General features: G+C 42.5%; 1 protein-coding gene across 5 annotated transcripts in view; it reads right to left on the minus strand.

Moving 5' to 3' along the window:
• Window positions 1-5,247, minus strand: part of ANKS6 (ankyrin repeat and sterile alpha motif domain containing 6) — a 41,393-nt gene extending 36,146 nt beyond the window's left edge. For 4 of the 5 annotated variants that reach the window (XR_007200422.1, XR_007200421.1, XR_007200420.1 and 1 more), the window contains exons 1-2: window positions 4,834-5,247; window positions 893-1,392 (exon numbers count right to left, since the gene is read on the minus strand). Coding sequence is in view for 2 of the 5 variants with exons in the window: in XM_048289445.1 (XP_048145402.1) it covers window positions 893-1,392; window positions 4,834-5,192 (859 nt within the window). In the remaining 3 variants the exon portion in view is untranslated. Of the gene's footprint in view, window positions 1-892; window positions 1,393-4,279; window positions 4,374-4,833 lie in introns of those variants that run through there. The other variant, XM_048289446.1, reaches the window with a different exon arrangement.
• Window positions 5,248-12,119: the final 6,872 nt, after the last annotated feature.

Genomic DNA, 12,119 nt, shown 5'->3' on the forward strand with positions numbered 1-12,119 from the left:
AATACTTTAAGTCGTATGACCACAGAAGGTTTTGAAGACTCATGAGGCCAACTCAGCCTGCACGTACATCCTGTACATGCAAACACGTGGGCACTAGTGAATTCCACGGATCTCTGGTTCTGTCTACTGTAACCAACTTAAGTCTGTCCTCAAGAGACTGGTCATGAGCAAACATCTACAGTGAATCGGCTCTGCCTGGCAGCGTGGCTGTATGAAAGCTCAGGAGTTCCAACTTAACCTGTAAGTCAATATCTGAGTTAACACCTTCTCTACAGCAGAAACAGATGCCTGATTTTTGTTCTTACATCTTCAAGTACAAGGGAAGCTTGACCTGCAGAAATGACACCAAATATAGACAACAAGTTCAGGGATTATGGACATGTCCACATGGCAGTACAATACAGACATAAATAGGTAAGATTTAAGGAAGTCTATATGGGTACCACAAGTGGCATAGAGTCTAAAGTGGACTATCCTACCGTGCAGACTTTCTGCCACCATGGCTGGATGGGTGGTAGCACCTGCAAAAGGATCTTTGTAGAGCTAGCCACATGCTTATATTTTATATCAAGCAGTCCAAAGCTGGAAAATTCAGATGCAGCTCTTCCAAACCCTCTTGTTAAGTACTTCCCACTGCTGGTTTGCATAAATTTCTTGAAAAGTGTCCCCAAAACAGCCACATAAAGACAGGAATCTTATCCTGCTAACATGGAAAAAATCTGCCGAAGTTGGGCACTTGTACCTCAGCTGAAGTAGGTGTACTTACTCCAACATTTTTAAAATCCAGCTGCAAATTACAAAGAACATCATGTACATACAAAATAAGCTCCTCAATTTCTAAATACACAATCAGAACTGCAAGAAAGTGAAACAAAAACATAACATTCCATACCTGCCTGAGGTCTGATCGTTGTGAGAGATTCCAAATAGTCCTTCATGTCTTTGTGTTTGAAGCCAACAGAGATGTCAAAAGGTGTTTTATGTAGTACATTCAAGTGATCAGGATTGGCACCTTTCTCCACGAGCTGCTGTGCCAAGCTCACCTTTCCACTAACGGCTGCCAGCATTAAAGGACTCCAGCCCATTGTCTTTACAGTGTAGTTACAATCAGCTCCCCAGTCCAATAGCAGATGTACCACTGCCTCATGTCCATGCTGAGCAGCTGCCATCAGTGGAGTGATATCAGGAAGGTCGTCTCTGCTGCTGTGAAGTACATTTGTGCTAAAATGGTCATAATTGTCCACAAAAGCTCCGGATTCCAGCAACAATTTCACCATGCTGACGTGGCCACCTCTGGAGGCCATTGTGAGGACACTGGCTCCTAACTTGTTCTGTGCATTGAGATCAGCACCATTCTCCAGCAAGATGTGGGCCACGCTTAGATGTCCAAACCTTGGGAGAAAGAGAGTAGAGGAGATTTAACACCTTGGATTGCAAAAACCAACATACCCTGAACCCAGAAAACTTTGTTACCAAATTGGTGTATTGAGTAATATATACACTATGAGGGATCATACACACATCACTGAATGTGACAATGGCACCTTGCTGGAGGAGAGCAATCATCAGCTGAGGACTGTAAATTAAACCATTCCACATGTACCAGTGACCATGCTCATAAAGCAGGCACCTATTGCAGAGGATGGTCTGACCAAAGCATTAAAATGCCCACCTCATTTTCTGCTTCATGGCACCAACTCATAACTTCCAGGAAACAGAGAGTCACTTTCATCCTCTTATTTCCAGAGCTGTATCACATTGAAGGATCAAAGCCAGCTTGTTTCCAGGGATCTTAATTAAGTACCCTCATTACTACTGAACAGAAATAAAAACTGCAAAGAGTCAGTGCTAACCAAGGGGAAAAAAAGACCATTTTATGAACTGGATAGTCAGTCTTTTATTTGCATTATCCCTTGTTTTCTAGTTGTGAACCACCAATGTACTCCCACAATGGAAGAAGACTCCATGAATACAGACACGTGCCCATGAAGCTCAGAGAACATGGTGAGTGGCCACCACTTTTGTAAAGTTAGTTGAACTTCCCTCAACACCAAGAAGACCAGAGGCAATCTTTAAGAGAAATGGCTCTACCAGCAGAGTGCGACAATTGGCCACATGAACGGCCTCCCCTAAAACAATCAATAGAAAGCATTCTGCTCCTCAGTCAGACAGACCAGCACGGGGGAAGTGTCTACACAGTTCAGCCCAACACCAAGCACCAAAACTGAGCAACCAGAAGAATTACTTTCAAGAAACCAAGGTGCTTGAGTTGGCTTACAGCCACATATTCCTTCCTGATAATTGGGGATACCCAGTGTGTAAGTTGACACAAGCAGGCAGCCAGAACAACCACAAACTCACTCGGCTAGAATGCAAAGAGTCAATTTATCTGTTACCTCATGAACCTGGGGATGCCCAAAGAAACACACAGGCAGAGACACACAAGTGGAGAAGCATGCATCATTACCAGTTCATGCTAAAGAATCACTGGCCTGCAGTTCACACAGGCTTATCAAGAATTATTCCTGGCTACAAGGTCAGTTGAGTGATTTACAATTCTCCTTGACAGTCTTGTGGTTTTTTACCCATTCCTTCCAACACTCAGCACTGTGATGATGAGCATACAGCAACTGGTAATGGGTGTGCCATGGTATCTTGTGATTCGACTTTGTTGCAGTTGCTACGTCAGGCTTGTGCTATCATTTTGGGAGACTGCTGCATTACTAGGCCAAATTAAAACCCTGTGTAACATCAAATATCTTCCAATAAGGAAACTTGGCACTAAACCCTCCTTGTGTGGAATATCTACGAGAACTTGGTCAGAGTACTGAACTCTGACACCAGTTTTACCAGCAACCCAGTTTTGGTATCTCTTGACTATCAGAGGCGCTGGTAGTTTGTCAGTAAGCAAAAGACAATCGTGCAAGCCAGTTATCTGTGAGAAAATGGAAACCCTTTACTGTTCCCCAGCTGAAGAACCCCACATTTTGATAAATGTAATACCTTGTCAAGATGTGTGCCTCGTGCTCTCGCTGCGGGCATCATGCATACTATATGCTTGGGCACACTGCGCTTAGCACAACCCAACTTTGACACTGAAAGCAGCCTTTGTACACTACAGCAAAGCAAACGTTAGTCAAAGAAACCCCAAAGAATGCTACTAACCACTTAGAGCAAACATGAGCCCCAGAGTCCCTAGTTTCCTTCCAGAAACTACACAGTTGCAGGAGGAAGCCTCTGGGGTCTGTCTACTCACTAGGCCTACCCTGGTAGCCCTCACTGCATCACCTCAGTAGAGCCTGCAACCCCTGCACATGGTTAATTTTATGCATATATGCTACCTCCTGTCCAATTTCAATAGGGCTAATCGCAGCCAGAAAATTAAACATCTATGTAAGTCTGAAGCCTACCTTTGATCAAACACTGTATTTCCTTTCTAGTTATCCATTAAAAAGAAAAGAGGAACATGCTCTTCTACTTTATGCTTTCTCCACAGATTTCAACAATATATACAGTACTTTGCAAATGTCAGCCAGTGATTTCTTGAAATCAGTGAGAGAGTTATAGTCATCTGACGTTATTGTTTTTAGGGAATGAGCATATGGTTTTCATTAAGGAGGAAAAAAAAAAATCTAAGACTGTTTCTGCAACTTATTTTCTTTTTTTTTTTAAACCTTCATAAAATAACAAAATTGTTGAACTTTGTCTTCCTTGTTCTTACTGGGAAACCAGCTGTATGACTCATTCTTTGGGAACTTTCTATGGCCATTAGTTGAAAAGAGAAATGTTGACTTTGAAACAGAGTCTTTTCTTCCAAGTATTTTAATGTTATGAAATTTTAAAAAAGAGACCAAAACAAAAAAAACCATTTCTTCTCTCAATTAAGCATTCAGTTATTATAGAACAGCAATGCCCTCCAACCCTGCAAAACACACCTACGAGCCCAAGGTGTGCTTATAGGAATAAAGACAAGCACCAACTCCAGTATTAGCAGCACGGGAACCTCCCACAGCCCAGCAGTGGGTCATGCAAAGCACAGTATCACTGACCCAGAAAATAACCCAGTTTTGTCATTAAAAACCCTCAGCAATGATTTTCCACATCCTCCAGCAAGCCACCTAAGAAAACATGGGAAAGCCAAGTGAAATTAACTGTTTCTGTTCGCTTCAGTATGCTTTACATCAGATGTGAGTTTTCAACAAGTAGGTAAGACACGTATATACGAAAAAAACAAAACCAAAAAACCCATGGAAAATTAAGTAAGGCTACGTACGTATACCTGGTGTTACAGAGGGGAGCAATGTTTCGCGTTCACATTATCTCCAATTTTGCACTGGCTTAACCAAGAAGTAGAGTGCACTGCTTCAAACGCCACATTCCTACTACGAAAAGATAATTCCTAATGCCCCTAATGCATAACACTTAGCCAACTCTACACTCGGCAGCCCCTTGTCACCCACCCCCAGGGACGGGAACAGGTGACCACTCGGATCCCCTCAGGACAGCTCCGGGATCCACCGGCAACGACCGACCGCGGCCTTCAACATGGCGCCAGCCCTCTCTCCCACGCTGATTCCCCTGGAGCTCCCCGGCGCTCCCGGGCGCCCTCCCTCGGTCCGGGGACCGCGGTTCGGAGGGCGAGGGAGATCAGCGCCGGCGGCAGCCCGAGGGCGGAGAAGGCTGAGCCTCGGCGGCCCTCCCTCCCTCCCTCCCTTCCCCGCCCCGGGGCTGCTGCCGACTAGGCCGGTGCCCCGCGGCGAGGCGGGATGGCGGCCGGAGACGCACCCCCTCCACCGCGGCCCTGATCCCTCCCTCCCTCCCTCTCTCCCGTACCTGGCCGCTTGCATGAGGGGGCTCCATCCGTAGTGGTTCCTGCTCTGCACCGAGGCACCCTTCCGCAGCAGGAACCGCACCAGCTGCTCGTGGCCCCCCGCCGCGGCGAACTGCAGCCCCGTGTTACCGGCCTCGTCCGTGCAGTCCACGGGCACGGGGGAAGCCGGCGGGGACGACGCTTCACCGCGGGGCTCCGCCGCCGCCTCCTCGGGGCCGCATGAGGAGGAAGAGGGGGCCCCCGGATCGGCGGAGCCGCCGCCACCGGACAGCCCCAAGAGGCGTCGGGCGGTCTCGCAGTCGCCCTGCTCGCAGGCGCGGAGGAAGAGCTGGACCTGGGCGGGCACCCCGCACTCCCCCATGGGCAGCGCTGCCGGGCCCCGAGCGGCTCGGCCGCCCGCGACCGCCGCCGCCGGCTCGGCGGCCGCCAGGAGGGCAGCGGGGAGGAGGGGACTCAGCTGGCGGGAGGAGGCCGGCCCAGGGCGGCCGCAGCGCCCCGGCCGCTCTCGCACGGCGCGAAGGGGGAGCCGGGCTGCGCCGCGCTCCGCGGAGCCGGCGAGGGTTATCCCAGCCTCGGCCGGGGCGCTCGGCGCCTCTCTTGCCCTGCTGGCAGCCCCAGCGGTGCCCCACGGCTCCTGCCCCCTTCCGCAGGGGACTTCTGCCCGCTGGGCTGCAGCCGTTTTCCGCGCCGTTCTGGCTGCCACGCAATTGTCTCCGCATTACGCGTCTTTCTGCCCGGGGTCATGGCAGCAGGCCTTCGCTATGGGGCTTACTCCCTCTCACCTGATACAACAGCCCCTTTTTCTGGCTTCACAGTGTGACTTACTACAGGCTGGCGCGGTCCTTGCGTCAGCCCCACTCCGCGTACATGATACTTCAGCCTTTGCTTGCACCGTCCTACTTTGTGCTTCTTTTAGCTCCAAAGCGGTCTCTCCCTTCAATGAGACACAGGATTCGAAGTTTGGTGTTTTCCCCTACAAACACCCATTTCCCACCTCCTGACAGCACTGATTAGTCTTTCAGTTTAAAATCTTTGAGCATAAAATATGGATTTCTTGTGTGTCTTCAGTTTCAGCCCCCCATGAAATCCTGAAATATTTTCTAGGTTAAACTGATTTACAACACCTAAAGCAAGGCAAAAAAGAAAAGAAAAATCTTGAACTTCGTCACTCAAGAATATAGCGTCCTGTCCTTGTAAATTCAGACCGGTAATTTTCTATGAAAATCAGTGACATCAATGGCAGGACAGGGCACTTGTTACAGGGTAGAGGGTTTGGGGATAAGAGGACTAGGAAAATTTACAAGGAGTATAGTAAAACTACCAAATGCCACTAAAATGTAGCAATCCCCTAGTTTTAGGCACTCGCATCCTTATCTTCCAAGTTATACAGCTTTTTGGCTCTGATACACTGCAGAGCCAGCTTGCCAGACCATAATGGCAAAAGGCCAAACAAGTTACACTTGGAGAAAGTCTACAGCAACCAAGAGTCTTGGCTGCAGTTAGGGACACTTTTCCTTTGGGAAAGTACCATTCATAGCAAAGAAAAAATCTGCATATTTATCATTACAGAACTAATAGAACAATTTCCTGGACAGGGCACATATTCAGTGATACTTCCTTCTTTATAGATACCATGTGTTACATGTGATACTGTATACACTTAGGTTAAATAATTTCCTTAAGCATAAAGAAGCTTACAGTGGCCATCATCAGAGTGAAGATGCATGGCTAGGGAGTATTTTAGTCCAGTCAATACAGCCATCCTTACATTACAACAGTATGAGGAGCTTGCCATTGTCAATATAGCTGGATGGTGCAATTCACTCCCTGTAAGATTTCAGAGCCTGGAAGAAGGAAATGGCAAGAGTGATTAATGCAATACATTATTCATGATTGAAGAAAACTGGGTCATACTTACCATATCAAAGTGCATGCTCGGATATAGTCAAATTAATGACAGGATCACTCCAGTTTATCTTTGAGATAAGCTACTGAACATGTTGATCCTACAAATTTATGTTCTGTAGCTGATGATTATGCTATCAATTTCTACTAATGGTTTGAAACTCCAGACAAAGATATCATGAATGTAATTAGGAACCTAACAGCAAAAGATGCAGCACTTTTTAAAAGAAGGTTATAAGACACAGGAAATATTTGCTGGGGTTTAAAAAATGAGAGGGGAAATTATTTGTCCCGAATTCTGCTGCTGTCATCTGATGGTCATTACTGTCTTCAGTCAGCATCCTAGGCATTTATTCTGGTGTGATCACTCAGGGATTTCTGTCACTGACTGAGAATCAAGGCAAGGAAAAATAATCAAATTTCTTCTGAAATTAATAAACTGCTATGGAATATTCTCCTGCATGATGCAGTACCAAGCTCTTTGGAAAATACAGGACTTGATTTCTTGACCAATGAAAGAACAACCTAAGCCTTTCAAACTGTTTGTTAGGATAAGATAATGGAGAAAACTTAGGTTGGAAGATAAGATGGGACAAAACAAAAACAAGATTCTCAAGTGGAGATTGTGTGTTAGTTGTTTAGAAGATTTGTCCAAACTGCATCTTCTTTGTCCAGTCAGTGAAAAATGCATTGCTTTTGACAAGAAATTCCTTCACATCAGTTCTGTGCTAATTTGTATAGGTCAATGTTAGATTGCTCCAAGGTTAAAATAATTCTAAATGACAGAAAAAGCCCTAATGAATGAAGAAATTACTTTCAAATAAAGAAGATGAGAAAAGTGCAAGGAACAGAACAGGCCCACCAAAAAATGCAGAACAGTTAAGGCAAGAGTAAACATGTGAAGTCAACATTTGTGAAACTTTTCTAAGTCTCCACTGTTAATGATCTCAAAACACCAACAGGGAGATACAAGCTTTATTGATGCTACTCATCATACAGTGTGACACAAAAGAGATAAACTTAGAGTCATTGCTCTACAAGACTCAGAACTCATCATTTGCCAAACAAAGCCTAGGAAATCACTAGAGATGTAATGTACCTGTGGAACTAGTAAAGTAAGTATAATATGGCAAATGTGCAATGATGTAGAACTACAAATTGGCCAGGTAACATGACAAAAAATTCTGTTGTTCTTACAGTAGTAATACGATGTAATATATTTGGACATATACCATGACACATGAGCAAATTTCTACCTCATGTATAATTCAAGATCATGTAATATGGAGGACTGTAAAATTGCCATCCTAATCAAAAGCATCTCAGAAATGTAAAAATGCAAGTAGTCAAGCAAAGAAATCCGTACAACTAGAAATAGCTGACTCACTCATAATCTGCATTACCAAAGTCTGGGGATGGTGGCATCTCAAATCCCCAAGAATGATGGCATTTTTTCATGGCAATTTAGGAGGTAAAGACTTATTTTCTACTGTAAACTCTTACTGATGTGAATCTCAAGAAGGTCATACTTCTGAGAAAAAAACCTGAAATTTTTAGTGTGTCTTTTGTGTGAAGACACTTATCTCTGCCTTAATGAAAAGGCAGACACGTATATTAGAAATACCATCACAGAAAAGAAAATGCTTCCCCAGTATCACTGGGCTCATGTATGTCAACTGTGGTCCTTTCAGACGTAGAAACAGAAACAACCTTGAAAAAATTACTAAAAACCAAATGTTAGTAAGTGGCTACAGTGTAGGGTGACAAAGATTAATTTCACAACAAAATATCTGCTTGACTTCTTGGTTCAGAATTTTAATCATGGTCTTCACTTTGTCTACTACAACCAGCTGCTATAACTTTATGAGGAATTTACTTCGTTTGTATGTTTCAGAATATGCCATAATTTTGACAACCTTTAAAAGAGTATTTGCAACTCAGTATTTTAATTCACTGTGTCTGCACAAGACTGTATGAAAAACCAGTCAGGTTTCTGACATAACACACCTTCATTAACACATCACATCATACCATACTTTGTGGGCAGAACTGCAGTTTTGTTCCAATACTTTCTGACAGCTAAGCTTCCTGGCCTTGGTTTCCTTTATGTACATTATCTCTTCCACTGCCTGCAGTTCATGCTTGCTATTTTGCTTAAGAGAAAAGTTATAATCAAGCAATACATACCTACAGCAAGCAAATGTATTGATTGATGCCTTTGACATGCATATTCTGTCTGTCTTTAAGCTGCCCTGGCTTGTGTGTGACCTTTTAAGCAAGGCATTTTGTGTGTGTGTGTATTATATATGTGTACACATTCACATGTACATACTGCAGAGATCTGCAAACTGGTACAGCTGAGGTCTTGCCCAAGTAATCCACTGAATGCTGCCTCGTTTTATTGACCTGTCACTAGGAGAATTGCACACCTTTCATCAACCTGATAGAAGATCCCTGAAACAGGCAACAGTTTCTATCTCACTCATCAAGTCTGTGTTTTTAATCTGTTTTATTTTTAGGGTGCATCCTCTCATCTCAATTCCTCAATCTCTCTGTCTCTGCATTATGCACCCAGCTTCCCTCTTGACCCAAAGCCTAGCCTGTAAAACCGGGCTCCTGCTGAAGCACCAAGGACCCTTTGGCACTAGGGATGCAGGGTGTGGTTCATTTTGTGTTTTGCACGTGCTGTGCAGCTGTCTCAAATAAAGAGAGTTTCAATGCAAACACATTAAAAAAAAATCCTTTTCACTGGTAGTACAATGGGCTGAATAATATTTTTAAAATATTTGTGCTAACAAAGGAGAGAAAGAGCAGCCAAGGTGTGAATTGGGGGGGTGATGCAGGGCAGTGCTATTTTATGCACAGTTAAAACAATGGTGAACAATGACCCCGTAGCTCCAAAGCCATCTCCAGTGGGTATGTTTTATATAACTTGGATGAATCCTCCTCTCCTTAACATATTTCCTATCTATGTCCAAAGTATTCATACATCATGTTTCCTATCATGTTTTTCTGATAACTTTTTTTTTTTAGAATATGTAAGCGTTGACTGTTTCTAAAACTAGGAACTTTATTCTGAAATACATTATTTGATATGTTATTTTTACTCCAAAAGTGTGAATTTAGGAAGCTGTTTAACTTATTGAAAATGCAGTCTTTATCAGCTGTTATTTCTTCCCATTCCATTTCCATTTTAGAGTTTTGCTTTGCTTTGGCTGAAATCACAGATCTAACAAGAGAAAAAAAGGAAAACTTTGGATGAGGTAAATTTTAAATCTTTTGCAAAATTTAATAGCTCTATTTTTTCTGTAATGTATATGTCATCACTAAAATTAAGAATACCTTTTAATAACTATACACGTGTCAAATAGCTCATCTTATCTTACCTCTTTAGGTGTTCCCTATATGTAAACCTATTCCTTCAATGAGCTCTTTTATTTTAGGTGAACTAAATATTACCTGCAATTCAAATATACTTCAGAGAGCAATAGATACACCCTTAATTTCAGCTCTTTACATTTATTATAATGTGAATTCTTATGGACAATTACATATTGTTGTGGTTAGTCTTCTTCTCTTAGTGGTTTTTGAAAGGTTTAGTTAATATTTTGGGTACTTTTTGAGATTTAAACAAATTTCCCTTTTTAAAAATAAACTTTTCAAATGTATTAATTATTCCACCAATCTTCTGTTTTAATTTGGACAACTAAGGGCACAATAGATCTTTCTAGATAAGTAATTAGAGTTTTAATCTGACTTGTTTGGTTACTCTATTTATCTATGGCTGAAACTCCTGAAGCAACTGAAATGGTAACTCACTAAACACTAAAAAATCATAACAATTTTTTTTTTAAACTTCCATTGTTATTAAACCTGAAAGAAATAAGAGAACTTCTTAAAAGGAACTTTCCATGAAAATGTTACTACAAGTTTTATGGCTAGCAGTAAACTCATTCACTTGCCTTATTAATTGTAGATTTTTTTTTTCTCTGGGGCTTATTTGTACGTTCAGAAAGAATTCTTTACACCTTAAGTATTTCAGCTCAGAAAGTTCAGTCTTCCCATCACATTTACATTCCAAAAACTTTTGAAAAGGTTTGAGAAAACATGTCTTTGCCTTCATATTCTTTACATCTTGTACAAACCTCTTTGTGAATGCAAATAATTGATTCTTAATGATTTTTACATTAACCTCATTACTGTACTTTCTCTTGATGAATTTCCTCTGGTTTATGTGTTTGGACATCATCCCCAGAGAACTACTAATGTTTGCTAGCATTACTTTCAATTCCCACCACGATGGTGATCACAGAAATCTTCACCCTTTACTTTGCTGTAAGAGCATTATTACGGCCGAGAGCAGTTCAGTCACGTTCGGCTCTCTATTTCCTGCTTTTTGTTTTAGTCATGTGATCATGTTCTTGTGCTTCTTCCATATTGTTCTAATACTTAAAATACTTAAATAAAATACAGATTCTTGTAATATTTAAGAACCTCTGCAGCAGAACTCTGTTTTGTTTTGGTTTGGGTTTTTTTCTCACTCTTCTTAATTAACTCTTAGTCCCACATTTTGCTCTTTACCTCTTCCCAATCTCCCAGATAACTTCTTTTGGGAGTCCAGGAGGATATCTTCTCCTTTGATTCATTCCAGGAATAGGCTTCCTTTATTCAGAAATGATGGTGAGCAAGGAGACAAAGCAAACACTGTGCATGCAATCATTGGTGCCACCTGACTCTTCAGACCCAAAGCTTGCTAGACACAGCTTCCTTTATATGCAATGTAAATTCTCATGTCCAACATACTGGTATTTATTAGTTGTCTACAAGGCATATATTTTATGCCTATATAATTACTTGTGATAGCTAGCTGTATAGCTGATTAAGAAATAATCTGTCTATATGCACACTCGCAAATCCACCTAAATTACTCAATTTATACTAGCTTGCCAGAATCAGTCATTGGTTTTCAGCACTCTTCTGTCCAGGGCATGGCCTCACACAGTAGTAGAGTTTGTGCTGTCACATACAATATCTGTTATCATGTAAAATCAGAAGGAGCTAATAGCTGTATACTCTGACCCTGTTAGTGATGAATTTTTTCCCTTCCTTTGTTTTATTCACTCCTCAGCAGTGCTGGTGAGCACCGCCCAGTGCTGTGTACTGGCTGAAGTTCTCTCTCTGGGGATGGCTGAACTCATCCGCTGGGTTGATCTTGACAGGCCTCCAACAGCTGAGGATGTTGCAGTGAACAGTCTCTTTGTAAAATGCGTGGAGCAAATGACACCTCAAACCCCGTTCCAGCTCCCTACTGAATGTGAGAGAGAAACTGTATCCAGTTATGTTACATTTACATTAAACTGTTTCAAATGCAAAATCAGGAATT

Source organism: Corvus hawaiiensis, chromosome 30 (assembly GCF_020740725.1).
Source record: "Corvus hawaiiensis isolate bCorHaw1 chromosome 30, bCorHaw1.pri.cur, whole genome shotgun sequence".
NCBI lineage: Eukaryota > Metazoa > Chordata > Aves > Passeriformes > Corvidae > Corvus > Corvus hawaiiensis.